At 46.4% G+C, this 19,093-nt stretch overlaps 1 protein-coding gene across 1 annotated transcript in view; it reads right to left on the bottom strand.

Annotated features, from left to right (window-relative positions):
* Nucleotides 1-19,093, bottom strand: part of ADGRG4 (adhesion G protein-coupled receptor G4) — a 1,724,535-nt gene that overhangs the window by 1,312,287 nt on the left and 393,155 nt on the right. Inside the window, exon 4 of the mRNA XM_085607949.1 lies at nt 2,519-3,010. Coding sequence (XP_085464075.1) covers nt 2,519-3,010 — 492 coding nt within the window. The remainder of the gene's footprint in view (nt 1-2,518; nt 3,011-19,093) is intronic.

The following is a 19,093-nucleotide window of genomic DNA, read 5'->3' as shown; positions in this document are numbered from 1 at the left end:
GCGGCACCCTGCACCCTATTGGACAGGGGTGACCCCCTACTTGCCACCCCAAATCATTGGATAAATATGGGAGAGTTACATAGCAACTTGGAACTGTTGCCAGAAACTACAAGAAGAAGAAGGACTAGCCTGCTGGAACCCTAGCCTGTACCAAGAGGACTGCTCTCTGAATGACTGTGCCTGCTGTACACTAAGGAACTACAGCCCTAAGGACTTTGCCTTGCTTCAAAAAGAGAAGAAGTTGACTCCCTGAAAATGACAGGTTAAAGGAGCTTCACCTGCATCATCTCCAGCAAGAAGAACCCTGCTGACCGCCAACAGCTGGACTTTGAAGGATGTGGCCAGGTGCATTGTGAGAACTGTAATCTCAACTTCTGGGGAGCAACTCAGAGACTCTGGAACCTTGGATATCATTTGTGGACACTTTTAACCCCAAAAGGAACATCAGGAAGCACTTCCTGACGTCTTGAGAACTTTTGGGAAAAAGGTGACCGACCCGACATCAAGAGTAAAGCCGACTACCTTGCACTGCGACCTGGGTCTGAGGTTCATCCCACTGAAAGCTCCAGAGCTCAAGACTTCCAGGAGTTGACCGGGGACACCCGCGCGACCAAGCAGACAAAGTCGCTGCAAAGCCGGCCTGCTGGAGAGGCCCAATCACCGTCGAGAGAAAATCTTCCAGAACAGTTTGGAACAGCGAAGGTAACATTTTGACCAAGGCCTCCTGCTTAGTGTACCCGCCCAGGGCTCCACTGCGGTTCGACTAAAACTTTGACTTTGTCCTGGTCAAAAGCGACTAGATGTCCCAAAGTGGTGCTATTGGTTTTAAAGCACTAGAAAGGGTTTATTCTTTAAAAATTCATATCTATCGGTCCCTACCCTAGATGTTGCCCCAGCCCTAAAATGAATACAGGATTCTCTGGTACAGCAACATGCATGCATTAAGCCAGTTAAAAGATCAATAAAAATAAAGGGTCGGCTCCTTCGAAGCAAACTGGCCACAATTTGTGCTCTCAGGGATGTGTTGAAAGCATTTCAAACACATTACTTTTCAGAAATTACTTGAATAATAATTTGCTTAGACCACTTGAAATATGTGCTTGGACAAGCATACCCCTTTCATATGAGACCATGGAGACGCACCATTTATCCAGGATTGACTCCAACCTACTTCACAACAAACGGTCAACATTCCCTTGCTGGTCCGGATGGTGTGGCTACCAACGCCTCTTCAACTATTGTGAATTTCTTTCTGCCGCAGCGTGCGTTCTACTGTCTGTATTATATGCTCCTTCTGTGTGCTAGCGGCCGGCCTGGAGGTTGTAGGCCCATCTTTGTATATTTTTTGGATTCTGTAATAAACGGCTTCAAAAAAAAAAAAAAAAACCATTCCCTTGCTGGGAACGACCTCAGAAAAACTAACCAAACTCTATTCTAATGCTCCGTGTACCTCCCTTGTTAACAAGAACACCATAGGGTTACTAATGATTCTAGATACTAGTTCAATGGCACATAAAGACACCATCCTAGAGCTCACTTGTTTGACTGTATACAGACCTCCATGCATCTGACATACTACCTTAGCTGTCTCCAGCCTCACACCTGTTTACCAACTTCTTTTATTTTATTTCATTTATTTCCCCTACATCCCCTCTTAACTACATCACGTTTAATCACAGAGACAAACCTGAAGAAGGTTTGTCGATTGCTTTGCATCACATTTATGTTTTGAAAATTATTAGGAAATGGTACCTCAGAAATATGACTGAAATGAGTGGAACTGCGACCTAAGAGCAGTGTCTTCACAACTGGTATTACATCTCAGTATTCGCTGCCTTGATGAATTATTCAAATTAGTGAATTTCATACATAGGATGTAGTCTAGGTCTGGGTGGAGTTCTCAGAGTGCCGCTGTGACCACAAAACTCTGTTACGCCACGTGGAATTCTGCAAACGGCAGAGTGCGTTTAGTCATGCTGTTTGCGTCAATTTTCAGCGCCAGGTGTTTGTTCCGTGCTGGAAAGCCAGCGCGACCGGCACAATGCCTAGCGCAAGATGGCGCTGCATCTTTTTTTGCCACTCTAGTACATTTTCTACCCGAGCAGCAGCTTTCTCAACGCGAACTAAATGTTTTTCAAAGCAAGATGTTCCAACCATCATCAACCACCCTAGTTGATAAACCTGACTGTGAGGTGGATTTTCCTCACTTGACGTTGGCGAGCGCAAGCGAGGAAAAAACTCTGCTCTGCTACCCAAATACGCTGAATGGAGTTTTTTGGAACTGTGTGTGCTCCGCGGAAAACCCTGCAAACTCCGCAAAGGGAGCAGGGTTCACCGCCCAGGCCTAATGTAGTCTAGTTAAGGCGTGTTAAATAGCAGTAATAATTTAGTTTGTGCAATTATAACTTCCAGTGTCTCTCTTTTTACCCAGTAAGTACTGTCAGTTACTAAGATTAGCTGTACACAGTAATACGTATCCTCAGTCACCTACACAACGTACACGCACTGTCAGATTTACCTTCTAGTGTTGTCGCAGACACAACAGGGTTTGATGTGGTGCTCGTTTGACTAGGAGGAGAAGTTTCCTTAACATGTGTTGATGGTGTGGTCCGGATATTGTTTGGGTCATTTGCTGTAAATTGAGATTCTTTCGGTGCAGTTTCCGATGAAAATGGCACGATTGGTTGTGATGATGGTTCAGTCGCACCATTTGGCTGCGTTGATGAAGTCGGCGTTGGTGTCTGAAAGTTTTGGGCTGTTGAGGTTAATTTGGAAGCTGTGTTAGTGTCTACAACTAGCTGTGTGGTTAATCTAGGCGTGGGTCCACTGGTAGACGTCAGAAAACTGGATGTAAATGTGCCAGGCTCTTCAACATGCACAGTAGTACCAACTGGTCGAGATGTATACAATTCTGCTGTAGTCCTTCCAGCAGAAGGTGATACATGTCCAGCTGTGGTGTGAAGAACTGTAGCGGCAGTGGGAGCAGATGTGCTCTCAATTGTATCGTTAGCTGCGGAAACAAAAAGAAAATTCACTTTAAGTAAAACAGCAAAACAAGAAAACCAAAGGCAGATGGAACATACATGTACTCCACGTCGATATCATTTGTAATGTAAAATGTCATTTTCTTAGAAGGCAATGATCCATAGATAATACCACAGTTTCTCAGTTTGCAGAAATTCATTTTTCGTGTATTTTCCAACTTTCTCATACAAAGTCATGAGCATTCTCCTATATTTTTGGAAATGATCACACTTTGTCAAATGGCATTGAGTCTGCAGGTATTTCGACCCTTATCAACATGCTTAATTTCATACACATTAGTTCAACCACTGCAAATATATTTGATCTTAAAAAACTAAATAAATTTGTGTTGGGTTTTTTCATAGTCAATAATAGCTGTGCCATTTCAGTACGGATCTTTCTTGACATTTGAATCCGTCCACAAATCATGGTAAAAACAGCTAATTTTACTCACAAAATAAATCTAATGACACAGAGGGTGTTTGTCAATTTTACTTTCATTGGTTTATGTTATTCGATGAGTTCAGATACCAAACGTCAGAATAATAATCGGGTGTCAGTATGTGCCTTTTCAGTGGGACCGGTCCTAAGTTAGCCCACTGCACAGGTGCAGGAAGTCGGACAAGGTGTTGTAGAACTGCCAGGGGTGATACACGCTCCAACCTTTTCTGTAATAAGAGCTACTTTTGTTCAATGAAAATCATCCCGAGCTACTGATATCATTATTGTTGTAATAGTGAGCACATCAGACAAGATTACATTAATGTCCACCCCATGCAAGATTGCCAGCCATGATCACCTTGATACATCGAATAGGGGTTACTGCTGAAAGTAAACAATGCTTTATCAATTCGGAATGGCTCTAAAAGGTTAATACATGACAGCCATTGTTGTAATGCCTCTGTCACTAAGGTAATATTAGTAATACTTCTCTCCAACGCTGCATGATTTATCACTCAGACATCAGTTTTAAATATATTTTATAGCCTTATAGCCCGCCGTAGAGGGCTATACCGGCTATTAAAGGCCCGCTGCAGCGTTAAAGGCCCGAGCCGAAGGCGAGGGACTTTAACAAAGCAGAGGGACTTTAAAAGCCGGTATAGCCCTGCTGCAAAGGGCTATAAGGCTATTAGAACATTCTGCCACTAGAGGGCAGAATGTTCTAACAAATAAAACAAAGCCTTCAGGGAGCGCGAGGGGATTGAAATCCCCTCAGGCTCCCTAAAGCCTTTGTTCACAGGGAGCTGTGAACAAAGAAGCATTGGAATGATGGAGCTCCAGGCTTATACCAGCCATTATCAGCCCAGAGCACTCCATTGTTTACAATGGAGCTTCCAACGTTCCAGTGTTCTAATAGAAATGAAACCATTTTTTTTCCAAACATCTGCTTATAGATTCTGAAAATATGGACATTTATGTCTCAAATACAGGATTTTTAATGTTGATATGTATCTATTAATTAAACAAGGTAAAAGTTTCCAATTAGTATGCTGCATACAGGAGAGGTACATATAGGTAGCTGGAGAGCTACCAGTAGAGCTACTCATTAGAGAAACCTATGTTAGACCATACAGTAAGGCAAACCTATGCCAGTGTTTCAGTTTTTTTGAAAAACTATTTATTAGCGCAAAATGTGTTCTTGTGTCAAAAATTGACAAAGAGAGGTATTTCGTGCTAAAATTTTGCACAAAATGGCGGGTTTACCTTTTGCATGATTTCTACAAAATATCACGTAATTGTGCAAAAGCAAATTATGTTAATTTCGCACCTCCTAAATATGACATACACACAGGTATTCTACCAATGCACACAAAACCAGTCCTGGAGAAGCCAGTTATCTAGCTATTTGTAACAGTAAAACTAATGCTTTTCCCAAAGCACTCGATTTGAAATGCTGGGTGCTGCTTCAGCCATTATGACACAAACCAACACATATACTTATGCATATACATACAGACACAGCACTCGTGTACACACACACTCACATGCCGTGGCGTCTGGTAGGGAATGGCGATGGTGAGGAAGGGGACAACGGGGGGTTTGAAAATATTAAAACAAACTCACTCACCTTTGCGCCGGCCACATCTCTTCTCCATTTTTCTGCTCTTCCTGACTCCAGTCCGGAAGAAGCTGCAGGAAGCAATGCAGCTCTGTGATTGGTCTGAGCGCCGTGGATCGGCCCTCAGGTCAGGACAGGAAACCCATGCATATTCTCTACGAGGCTGTCCATTACAGCCTGGTGGGGAATGTGCAAAGTGAGTATGACTGTTTGGCTGGCCACAACAGCCAGCCAAACAGTCATGCGCCCTTAGTGTGCATAGCCCACTCCTACTCCCTGAGCCACCGGCCGCATCTCGCCCTAACCCAGCCCCGCCGCAACCAAAAATAAAATGATAATAACGTTCAGTTATTATCATTTTATTTTTCTCTATTTCACTGCTTTAACAACAGTGGGTCGACGCTCCTCTGCCTTAGCAGAGAAGCCACCACTACTCACATGCACACATAAAATATTTGTTAATGAAAGCCAGTTATCTAGCTATTTGTAACAGTAAAACTAATGCTTTTCCCAAAGCACTCGATTTGAAATGCTGGGTGCTGCTTCAGCCATTATGACACAAACCAACACATATACTTATGCATATACATACAGACACAGCACTCGTGTACACACACACTCACATGCCGTGGCGTCTGGTAGGGAATGGCGATGGTGAGGAAGGGGACAACGGGGGGTTTGAAAATAATAAAACAAACTCACTCACCTTTGCGCCGGCCACATCTCTTCTCCATTTTTCTGCTCTTCCTGACTCCAGTCCGGAAGAAGCTGCAGGAAGCAATGCAGCTCTGTGATTGGTCTGAGCGCCGTGGATCGGCCCTCAGGTCAGGACAGGAAACCCATGCATATTCTCTACGAGGCTGTCCATTACAGCCTGGTGGGGAATGTGCAAAGTGAGTATGACTGTTTGGCTGGCCACAACAGCCAGCCAAACAGTCATGCGCCCTTAGTGTGCATAGCCCACTCCTACTCCCTGAGCCACCGGCCGCATCTCGCCCTAACCCAGCCCCGCCGCAACCAAAAATAAAATGATAATAACGTTCAGTTATTATCATTTTATTTTTCTCTATTTCACTGCTTTAACAACAGTGGGTCGACGCTCCTCTGCCTTAGCAGAGAAGCCACCACTACTCACATGCACACATAAAATATTTGTTAATGAAAGAGCATGTTCACCTATTTGGTATCTTGGCATAGAGCAACATATGTTTACTGTTACTCAGCTCAATGGTATTCATTTTATCGATCTCAGAAGGATGAAAGGCTGTGTAGAGTAGACTTACCCAGCTTCAAATCTGTCACCACGAGGTAAGGTTCCTGCACTCACAGACTCACCTACATTTATGTGCACATTCATTCATGTGCAGTTGTAAACACACATTCACCCAGAAGGGTATCTTTGCACTGAATATCAGATGTTTATTGTTTTCACACTAATTTTATCAACCATAGCAGGATGGTTGCCTGAGAGGACCTGCCAGGATTTTGAACCTGTGACCATGAGGTCAAACACAGGTCCCTACAGTGGGTGCATTAGTCCACTAAGCCACCAGACCCGTGTACATACGCTCGTGTGCCCACACTCTTGGATACACTTGTGCACTACGCTCACATGCATACACACACACACACACTGATATGCTCATGCATGCACACACCCTCAAGTGCACACACTAACGAGACATTTTTTAGCCTACATTGGTGGTCATACTTTATCTGTGGGAGCAGAAAAATAGTGTCCTTCCTGTACCCATGCACCCTCAGGCAGACTCAAACTGCTTGAAAGCAGCAGGGGCCTATGGGAGGCAGATACCCAAATGAATGCTGTCTCTATGTAGGAATGACTAAACCGAACATATCAGTTTTGAACTTATTAAATGAGACGCAGACAGGAATCAGCCTTTCTGACTTCCGTCTCCTTGTAGCAGAATGCAGGCCCAGCCGTATGAATCATGGTCACTGCATTGAAAGTTGACTCTAATGCCTCGCACCGGGTCACAGTGACAGGGCCCTGCCAGTGGACATTATGTGTTTTTAATGCTGTGAAAAGGCCTAAGACGGGGCCCTGCCACAACACCCTACTTTGTCTCCAGGGAAATATGCAACAGATAAGCTGACACGACCAGCCAGACAGCTGTGCATGTTATCCGACTGAAATAAAACATTGGGGTGTGTTCCACCCTTCACCCCCTGCTGACGTGATGCCCCTCCTAATGATGACCATGTAAATTATTTAGGCTCAAAACGCTGTCAAAACTTTGGGCCAGCTTCTGATGCGGTTAGGAAATCTTCCCCGATCGAATCGGTTTGGAAATGGTTTTCGACCGACTCGGATCGGGAGAGTCTGATCGACTGAGTATGATGGATCCGGATGCTTCCAGATACGGTTTGGTTGGATTCCCATTGACTTCTATGGGAGCCTATGTTCCTAACCGCATCGTAATCTGGCCCTCGGTTGGGAAGACACGTTTCTGATCCGATCTGGAAGGAGCAAATGCCGTTAGGAGGCCTTCCTAACCGATTGTAATCGGGCCCTAGGTGGGAATGCTTTCTTAACCGCATCGGAATCGGGACCTTTGTGAGAAAGAGTTGTCATGGCCTCAAAGGAACATGTGAACTAATAACTCTCCAAAAATCAACAAAGGATGCTCTACATATAAATGTTTTTTTTTTTAATGTTTCTGTCATTTTGTCTACCTCGACTTCTTAACTTGATCACCTTTATCGGACTCTTTATGATTTTCTTCCCTACCTGCAAGGTGTGACAATTTCTTACACTACTTTTTTGTATTTTAACCATGTCTCATGCTCTACTGACACTTTTGTACATAAGGTAAAGTTCAACGTGCCCCAGAACGGTGATGTGAATATGAAATATCCTCAAGTGCACCAGAATAAATCACAGTAACTCTCCCCTTGCATCCTACCTAGTAAACTTGCATTAACAGTCTGCTAATGCTAAGGTACCTAAAGGGTGTAGCAGTTCTATACAATAGCAACAGTTCATCAATGATGTCTCCTGGTGATTATTGTCTGTTGTTATGTACATTTTCTATGTATCTTTAACTGTTTTTTAAAGTCACTGTTAGCTCTATAAGAGGATTTTGAAATAGCATGAAAAAGATCTCGCAATATATCTGACAATCACTTCCTATCAAATAACCCTGTGATAATTAGCTTTCAATTATAAAAGGTTTCAAGATTGGAATAGAATCAGAGCTGGAAAATTGCCGAATTACTAATGCTCCCTTGAGTGATCGCATTTATGAACAGAGCATTGCTGTGGCAAGTGTTGTATTGAGGAATACACGTAGCAGTGTTTGGGGCAGTACTAGGCTAAACCATCGCTAAATAAAAATGTGATCGGTTTGTGTGTGCGTTGGCAAAAATTGAGACTTGTAAAAGTTAGGGACCAGGCAGCTACAGCTCTTCACCACCTAACCATATGCTGACATTGCATCTGGCATAACAAAGTGACTAAGCAATGACTTGCCCACATAATAGAGAGGAAGACAACACATGCGTTTATGTAGTATGTGTCCTTCAAACATTTTATGCCAAACTCCCTTGAGAAAAAAAAGGTTGTCTGGGACCCCTAAGTGACCTGCTAACATTCTTAACAGTTAACCTTGAATACTGCTGCCACAGTATGTTCGAAGTTAAGGGGTGTGTGGATTTGAGAAAGTCATCCTTTTTGACCTGATCACCCCCATTGTTTGACTGATACTGGCGGTACCTGGCTCAAACTGCGTCCTGTGCTCTGCTAACCAGGCCAAAGGCCAGTGCTCTGATTAAATAGGTATATGGTAATTGGGTGTAATTACAAATGGCATTGACAACCTACCTGTAAGTCCCTAGTATATGGCAGGGCATACAGATTAAGAGGCCCAGCAGCTTTGAGGCACTAAAGTGTGCACTGCTGTGTTGCCTGCTATGATTTTAAAGTCAGCCCTGCTTTGCAAGCGGCTTTTAAATTGAAATTACATGCAAATTTGACTTTGGATTCAAAGTTAACTCCAAACTATTAAACTACCTTATTATTACATATAAGCCACCTCTAAACGCCTGGAAACTTAATAAACAAATTAAAAAAAAGTCACCCCTATGGTCAACCCTAGGTACCCCTAGGGTAGGGTGGCCTGTAAAAATAAACAGGGACATTTTATAATATATTTTACATGCCCGTCCAATTTCGCTTTTTCCCCATTGTAGCCTTTTAGCTACATAGGCTAACATGGGAATACTTTAAAGAAATGTAACTATTGATAGGAGTAAGCTAAAAAAATATTTCAAGGACTTAAAAGATTGGGAATTATAAATCCAACAGCTTGCCACCGTTGAATTTGTCATAACTAGTACCGAAAATAAGTTATGAAAGGTTCTTTCCTGTGAGCCAAACTCCAGCCTTCAAGCAGCCTCTCCTAATTGGCCTATCTTGTCAGGCTGAGCCAAACTGCTTTGATGATGTGATAAGTGACCTGCATAGAGACAGAGGTTTTCTGGTGGTGGGATATCTCCACTTGCAGAGAATAGGTCAGGTAGGGAGCTGCGTAATCAAACTGATCTTCAAAGAGAGCAGGACAGTAAAAATGCAACCCAGGCCTACCCCCTTGTCCTGTACCACCCAGCCAGATGGGACCCATAGGAATGGAATTTGCAGAAGGTCTGGGAGAGAGTGTTATGGGAAATGAGCCACACCTCCTGGTCAGGGACCTGCTCTGCCCCCGCAGGTCAGGTCTGCTGCCCTCTGTAGTCTTGTTCTGTCCCTGTGCCTCTTTATCGTTCTGTCTCTCCTGTGCCAGTATCTGTCTCTGTGCCCCATTGTTGTGCCGTCTCTGCTGTGCCTGTATCTGTCTCTGTGCCCCATTGTTGTGTTGTCTCTGCTGTGCCCGTATCTGTCGCTGTGGCACATTGTAGTGCTGTCTCTGCTGTGCCCGTATCTGTCTCTGTGCCTTTTCTCCTACTTTTTTATCCCCTCGTGCCTGTTTTCCGCCTCCTCTGTGCTCTCCTTCTCACTGCTCTCCTGCCTCCCAGCTGCGCTTTTCCTCCCCCCTCCCCTACTTAATGGCGGCTGCTGTGATGCCGCGCCGCTGGCGCGCGAAAGGCAAGCCCATCTGCGCCCATCCAGCGACCCGACCACGGCCAGCGCAAGGGACCCTGGTCCCTTTCCATCCACAGGTATGACTCAGCTGCCCTCCTGGCACTCAACCCCGGAAGAGACAACAACTGCCATAGATAAACGCCTAACACCACCCACGGCCAATTCTCCTGCCTACACTGCCGACAATCCTTCAGCATCAACAGCCACCCCACGACGGCTGAACCCAGGCCAGACTCCCGCACCACCAAAGCCCTGACGTGCGTCCTCCTCAACGTGCGCTCCCTCCACAGGCACACCACGGAGATCTGGGACCTGCTCGACACCCTCTCGCCAGACGTCGTCTTCTTCACGGAAAACTGGACCAACGCCATCTCCGCCCCTGACATCACCACCGCCATCCCCGACAGGTAAAATAACCAAAGAAAGGACCGCCCCCACAGCCCAGAAGGAGGACTCGACATCGCTCACAAGAGCTCCCTCCGACTCTCCACCGCCAGCACGAGCGACCCCCTCTCCAACACAGAGCATCTCCACTTCCAGATCCAAACAAGCCCCAGAAACATGCTGCGCTGGACCCTCGTCTACAGACTCCCCGGACCATGTGCCCCTTTCGCCACCACCATTGCCATCCTCGTCGCACCCCACACCATCGCCTCCACGGACTACATTCTCATTGGAGATCTGAACTTCCACCTTGACAATCACTGCGACCCCAAATCCTCCACCCTCCTCGACAACCTTGCCAACCTCGGACTGAAGCAGCTCGTCACCATCCCCACCCACAGAGCCGGACACACCCTTGACCCAATCTTCGCAGGAGGGACTAACATCCACTTCAACCACACCACGCAGCCCCTCTGGACAGACCACCACTGCATACACTTCACCTTAAACACCACCACCGCACCGAAACCCGACCCGCCACGTAGGACCTGGAGCAAGACCACAGAGGTACTCCTCAACACCACCCTCCTTCACGACCCCCTCTGCCACGACCGACGCTAACTCCGCAGCCAAAGAACTACACTGCTGGATCACCGACTGCGCTGACAAGCTCGCACCCCTCCGCCACCCTGTCAAACAACGCTCCCTGAAGGCCACCTGGTTCACCACCAACCTCCAAGAAGCCAGGCGCTCCTGCAGACGCCTCGAGAAACTCTGCCGGAACAGGAAAACCACTAAAGATCAGAAAAACTACAAGAACGCCATGAACGAATACCACCAGCGCATACGAGCAACCAAGCGGACCTTTATCAAAATCCACACCAACACAAGTTACGCAAAAGAACTATTCAACGTCATACAGTAGTTCACCAGACCCCCCAGCGAAGCCAAGGACGTCACACCATCTCAGGACCTCTGCAACAAGCTCAGCTCCTTCCACCTGAAGATCAAGGCCCTCCATGAGAACTTTAGTGAACAGACTCGGGACACCACACACCTCTCGACCACCGACAACCAGCCGACCTTCACCACTTGGAAACCTGACACCACTGAAGATACCACCACGACCATGAAGAACACCCATTAGGGAGCCCCCAAAGACCCCTGCCCTTAGCACATCTACCACAGAGCTGCTGCCACCTTAGCGCCCGAGCTAGGCCAGACCATCAATGCCTCCCTTGAATCGGGCATCTTCCCCGATGAATGGAAGCGGGCAGAGGTCAAGTCCCTCCTCAAGAAACCCTTGGCCGACCTGACAGACCTGAAAAACTACCGGCCCATCTCTCTCCTTCCCTTTGCAGCCAAAGTAACTGAGAGATTCATCAACGTTCACCTGACCACCTTCATCGAAGAGAACGCCATCCTCGACACCTCCCAGTCCGGATTTCGCAGCAACCAGAGCACTGAGACCGCCCTCCTCGACTCCACCGACGACATCCGAATGCTACTCGACCTGGGTCACACTGCGGCCCTCATCCTACTAGACTTCTCTGCAGCATTCAACACCATCTCTCACCGCACTCTCGCAACCAGACTCCACGACACCGGTATACGGGGTACCGCCCTCGACTCGATCCGCTTCTTTCTCTCCGGCAGAACCCAAAGGATCAGACTCCCTACCTACCTCTCTGAACCAACAGAGATCAACTGTGGAGTACCCCAAGGATACTCGCTTAACCCCACACTCTTCAACATCTACATGGCCCCCCTCACCATAATCGTCAGACAGCATGGGCTCAGCATAGTATCTTACGCAGACGACACCCAGCTCATCCTCTCTCTCACGAAGAACCCCGAAGACACCAGACTCAGCTTCCAAGAAGGAATGAAAGACGTCGCAGCCTGGATGAGGGACAGCTGCCTAAAACTGAACTCAGAGATGACAGAGGGCCTCGTCCTTGGACCCTCCCCCACTGTGTGGGACAGATACTGGTGTCTCCCTGCCCTTGGAAACCCACACACCCCAATGGAACACGCCCGGAACCTCTGCATCGTTCTATACTTCTCCCTCACCCTGACCTGCCAGATCAATGCCGTCACCTCCACATGCTTCAACTCCCTCGGCATCCTCCGCAAGACCGTCAAGTGGATACCCCCGAATGCAGAAAGAACGTCACCCATGCACTCATAACCAGCAGACTGGACTACGGCAACGCCCTCTACGCCGGAATCAACAAAACCCTGCTACACAATCTCCAAACCATCCAGAACCCCGCATCAAGACTCGTCCTTGAAACCCCACAACAAAAGCACATGACCCAGCACCTACGAGACCTCCACTGGCTCCACATCGAGAAGAGAGTAGCCTTCAAGTTACTCACCCACGCCTACAAATCCCTTCACAACATCAGATCCAAATACCTCAACGAAAGAGTCCCCTTCCACGTACCCACAAGGAACCTCCGCGACCTGGAACGAGCTCCCAGTCAACATCAGACGCTCCCCTACTCTGCACACCTTCAGGAAGAGCCTCAAAACCTGGCTCTTCAACTGATCCGGAGCTGCACCCCCCCCCAGCGCCTTGAGACCCTCACCTGGGAGTAGCACGCTTTATAAATCCCTGATTGATTGATTGATTGATTGATTGATTGATTGATTGATTGATTGATTGATTGATTGATTGATTGACCAGTAGGTTGGTTTAGCCAGGTCTTCATACCAAGAAGAAAGATTCTCTTTTTATTTTAAAATGCAGTGCTTTGTGGGACAGCTGCCATGCCTTTGGGCGGCACCCTGCACCCTATTGGACAGGGGTGCCCCCCTACTTGCCACCCCAAATCATTGGATAAATATGTGAGAGTTGCATAGCAACTTGGAACTGTTGTCAGAAACTACAAGAAGAAGAAGAAGGACTACCCTGCTAGAACCCTAGCCTGTACCAAGGGGACTGCTCTCTGAATGACTGTGCCTGCTGTACACTAAGGAACTACAGCCCTAAGGACTTTGCCTTGCTTCAAAAAGAGAAGAAGTTGACTCCCTTAAAATGACAGGTTAAAGGAGCTTCACCTGCATCATCTCCAGCAAGAAAAACCCTGCTGACCGCCATCAGCTGGACTTTGAAAGATTTGGCCAGGTGCATTGTGAGAACTGTAGTCCCAACTTCTGGGGAGCAATTCAGAGACTCTGGAACCTTGGATGTAATTTGTGGACACTTTTAACCCCAAAAGGAAATTCAGGAAGCACTTCCTGACGTCTTGAGAACTTTTCTGAAAAAGATGAGTGACCCGACATCAAGAGTAAAGCCGACTACCTTGTATTGTGACCTGGGTGTGAGGTTCATCCTGCTGAAAGCTCCAGAGCTCAAGACTTCCAGGAGTTGACCGGGGACTCCCGTGCGACCAAGCAGACAAAGCCGCTGCAAAGCCAGCCTGCTGGAGAGGCCCAATCACCGCCGAGAGAAAATCTTCCAGAACAGTTTGTAAGAGCGAAGGTAACATTTTGACCAAGGCCTCCTGCTTAGTGTACCCGCCCAGGGCTCCACTGCGGTTGGACTCAAACTTTGACTTTGTCCTGGTCAAAAGCGACTTGATGTCCCAAAGTGGTGCTATTGGTTTTAAAGCACTAGAAAGGGTTTATTCTTTAAAAATTCATATCTATCGGTCCCTACCGTGGATTTTTGTCGTTTGGGTGTTATTTTAGGTTTTAGATCTATTTTATTATTTTAACGAAAAGCAAGTGCTACAGAATTACCCACTTACATCCATTGGCTGGTGGTGAATCATCAATAGGCAGAATATGCATGTATCACGGGGCAGGGAAAAAAGAGGGCAAAGATTGAAAAGGGAGAAGGGGGAAAGGGTACAGTGTGAAAAGATGATGTTATTCCAGGCCTAATCTGGCGACAATGTATGTGGAGGTAATCTTAGATGGTTCAGCATGCGTTGGGTTTGTCTACTGGGGATAAGTTTGATTCCAGTCCTGGTCTTCTGATTGTCCATTCCCACTTGCAGTGCTGCGCTGACAGCGAGGAAGCCAGGAGTTTTCTCCCAGCCTGTTGCAGCCCCCCCACCTCACCCCCCCGCATCACTCCATCTCCCAGCGGGGCGGCGGTGAAGCTTGCTGTGAGCGCTGCGGGCCGCGAGTGCCAAGCGCCGTGAATGCTGTGAGTGCCGCGGGTGGCTTCAAATGGCTCGCAGCAGCCTTGTCCCTCAGTTCGCTGTGAGATGCGGCGGCGAGGTGGCGCCGCGGGTGGCTTCAACCAACCAGCCTGTAGCACTCGCTTGGCCCCGCTTGGCCCTCTTTGGCCCTAATTGGCCCCCTCTGGCCCCCCCAGCTCGCAGTGTGGCACTCCAAGGGATCTGGTTGAGCTGTGGCCTTCTTTCTCTCTGATGCGTGTGCCAGTCGCTGGACTTCTTGCCTCAGAGCCACAGAGCCTCAGAGCCACGTGAGGCGCTGTGAGAGCGGTGAGGTTGGAGGAGAGAGGAGAGGTAGTGATGCAACGCCAATAATGGCCCCAACACAAACGAGTCCTGCCCAAAAAAAAAACCACACCTCGGAAAGCCCACCACAAACAAAAAAGGAAGGGACGAAATAAGAAGCCACTAGCCTTTGCTCTTAGTGCTTCGAGCAAACCATATGTCACTGTGGTTGCACCAGATTCTGATGTTGAAGAAATTGGGCCCAACCCCTTCTCCACCTTGTCAGGCAGGTTGGATCACTCCATCGCAGGGCCTCCCATAACCACAGCTGCCACTTTGGAGATTCCCTTGAGATCATCAAGACGGAACATCTCAAAAGCGGACGACAGACTGGAGTCAACCCTATCAGTAAAAGAACCAGTAACTCCAAAGCAAGAACTTCCTTACAATATTAAGAAAGAACAAACCTTAAGGTCGTCCTCCAATGATGTCCATCTGTCCGAAAATGAAGACCGAACATAACAGTTGGCGGGGTGCCCCGCAAAATAAAGCTGCTCACCTAGCAAAACCAAGTGTCTATCTGTCCTCCTCCCAATCTCCCGTACTTGTGCCAATCAAGGAGTGGGACAGAACAACCTTTTGCAATCAAGGCCTCATCCTCAGGAGGAAACTTCTACTCACCGAACGAAGGAGAGTATTGCTGAAGAACCGGTCAGCATCATTTTCATTCCTGAATATGAATCCCGGGGAAGAGATGACATATTAAACAGAGGGAATGTTCTATAACTTTTAAATTCCATCCCGAGCCTTGGAAACATAAGCTCATCTGACCTACTCTCAAAGAAATCCTTCCAAGTAATCGTCTGTGGCCTGAGGGGACCAGGATAAGATGGAGTTCCAGTGGAATTGCGAACTAAATAAAGGAAGAAGAAAGCAAGCTTAATCTCTGGGGTATAAAGCTGGAACCAGAATTGAAATTCCCCTATCCAACTCCGTTCCTAAATGCTTGGATCAACGCCCCAGATAAAATTACCACCTCAGTATTAAGAGGGGCAAGAAGCAGAACTCCTGGTGAATTAACTGCTTGCATAAAGGTTTCCAATCCAAGCACAAGCTTTGCACCACCAATTTCAATTTTGACACCAAGAACACCTCACAGATAATCCCAGCAGAGAAAGGGAAAATTAAACTGTGTATTTGGAACATCAATGGCAAAATTGATGATCATGAGGCAGTTAACTACTTAAAGTCATTTGACATGATACTCCTCCAGGAAACCTGGGAAGATAAGGCCTTAGAGCTCCAGGGTTACACCGCCTACTTTGTTCCGGCCACAAAGAGCTCCAATTTTGGTCTTCGTTCGGGGGGTTAATGATGTTGTTTTCAATAACTACAATAGGCAAAACACAGTCCATAGAGGCGAAAATCACACCACCAAATGCGGTTCAAGCAGTAATGATAACGCTCATGTTCAACAATATGCACCAAGAAGTTATAATAATTAACACCTATGTGCATCCCAAACAAAAACAAAAAGCTGTAAAGGAGCTGACAAAAGAAATAAAAAGGATTATGGACTAGCAAGATACCGACCACATAATACTTTCTGGCGTTTTCAATGTAAACCTTTTTGGGTCAGGCCAAGATGACGGCCCTGCATGAACTCACAGCAATATGGGGGATACCGAATCAGGGCAGAGCAAAAATTATTAAACCGATGAGATGGTCCAAACATCTGCTACAGGAATTAGAACATTTAAATTTAAGATCACTGAACGGCCGCTTCTTGGAGGCTAATCCACCAGTCGCCACATTCCACTCTTCAAAAACTTCCTCTTACTTAGATTTTACGTTTACAACATTAGCTATTTTCAACAAAATAACAACCTTTAGAATAGGTGACAATGCACACAACGATCACCTACCGCAGGAAGTGCTGTTGAATGCGAGACAGGCTGTTGTACTAGATGCTTAAAATCCCATTGTAACTGAAGAGATCTCTAACCTAAAGCGTATAAGGTGCAATCCTAACAATATTGAAGCACTATCAGCCTCTGCCAAAATCCTACATGAGAGAGAAAAAGAAACCGTTGTCCCAACGGTAATAGCATGGGAAAATTGTATTACGACCTTCAGTGGGAAATTTGCGATTAGGATTGGGACCAAACCAAGACAATCGGAAGATGAACTAACAAAAGTGAAATGCAGCCCGGAATCTAAGAGTCTAAAACAAACCATAAATCAAATACTGAGACAACTTCGAAAAACACCAGGGAACTTGGACTTGCAGTCAACCCTTCGGCAAATGAAGGCATTACTGAAAAGGAGGAAGTGGAGGAAAATAAGACTAAAGAATGATGAATTGTGGGCCAAGTTACTGCACGATGCCAAGCAAAAAAACAGCGGTAAGTTTTGGCAAACAATCCACAAGATAGAGCAACCGAACTATCCAGGAATAAGTTCCAATATAACAGAGGCCGCTTGGGTAGATTGTCTCTCCACCCATTTCAACAACAATAGGCAAAAAGGAGGAAAATCGAACAAGGAAATGGGTATTGCGACATCAGATAGTGAATTCCCCAACAAGGTAGAATCAACACAAAATCGCACTATCAAAGATCAATCGGCCGATAGATCTAATACCCATAAACAACAGGGGATCCACTTGGCCACCGATTTAGACTCATTAGCCTCCATTAAAGAGGAATGGTATGCACCCACGGAAAAACAGATAAAATGTCTGATAGCCAGAAGTAGAACTATGGGTGCCCCTGGCCCCAATGGCATCCCTCCGATGTTGCACAAACATGATGCCAACTTTTGGAGCAAGGCTTTATTACCAGTCTTCAAGGGCTTAAACTCTACAGCCACCATCCCGGAATCTTGGAAAGGATCAATTACCAGCCCAATTTTTAAACAAGGCAATAGAAATGATCCAAACAACTATCGACTAATTGCCCTTATAGATGTAGATGCAAAATACTATGCAGGAACAACCTTGGATGGGTTAACTTCTTGGGCCTCAGAAAACTTCTTCATTCCCACCAATCAAACCGGGTTTTGCAGTGGCCAAGGAACAACAACTAACATTTTGGCCCTAACATTGTTAATGGATGCAGCCAAGGAATCAAAAACCCCTCTCTTTCTTTGTTTTATTGACTATACAGCCGCCTTCAACCATGTTGACCATGCCAAACTCTGGGGAAAACTTGAATGCTGGGGTTTACCAAATTCACTCTTGGATCGGCTAAAACAGTTGCACACAGATACCTGGATCAGGATTAAATTTGGCGCAGGGACACATATCTCAAAACGAATGATGACCTCGAAAGGCCTCAAGCAGGGGTGTGTCCTTGCCCCGCTTCTTTTTAACCTCTTTTTAGCTGTGTGCCAGGGGAGCTGGATAGCTGCTTATCACACGCTCCAAAATTGAGAAACAAGTTATTGGCAAACTTGCTATATGCTGACGACCTGGTTTTGATTAGTCGGACTCCCATTGGTCTTCAGCATCTTTTAAATATGAGAAGTAGTTTCTCACATCGGAACGCCCTCCAAATAAATCTCATGAAAACTAAAATTATGGCAGTTAACTATCATAAAAAGAAGAATAACAGCTGGTTCCTCGATGGCCAACGTCTGGATCAGGTAACGAGTTATAAATATCTGGGAATACTGATGGACCATAAAAGCTCCTTTAAACCTCAGCTAGAGTCCATGCGGAGAAAGGGAACTACAACAGATTTAGCACTGAAGTCACTGAAGAGACGGCTTCCCAACCTTACGCTTGATCCCTTCCTACAGGTCTTGAGAGCCAAACTGTTGCCAACACTAACATACGGGAGTGAGGCTCTTACAGGCAAAGACGCGGCAGTCCTAGACGTAGTAATAGCCAATTCTTATAGAGCAATTTTCCATCTTCCAAAATATGTCTCCTCGGCTCAAATACAGCTGGAATTTGGGGTCCAAAGACAAACGGTGTAAAGAAGGAGTGCTTATTTAAAAAGTTTGCATAAAATCCGAAGTGCAGAGGCAGGATCTCTAAACTCCCACCTCTGGAACGCCTTACTTCGTCAAGGAAAATGCTCAGCTAGGGATTACTTGTTTAAC

The sequence above is a fragment of the Triturus cristatus genome, chromosome 5_2 (genome assembly GCF_964204655.1).
Source record: "Triturus cristatus chromosome 5_2, aTriCri1.1, whole genome shotgun sequence".
NCBI lineage: Eukaryota > Metazoa > Chordata > Amphibia > Caudata > Salamandridae > Triturus > Triturus cristatus.
The sequence above is the reverse complement of the archived record's forward strand: the minus strand, read 5'-3'. Positions and strand labels throughout refer to the sequence as shown.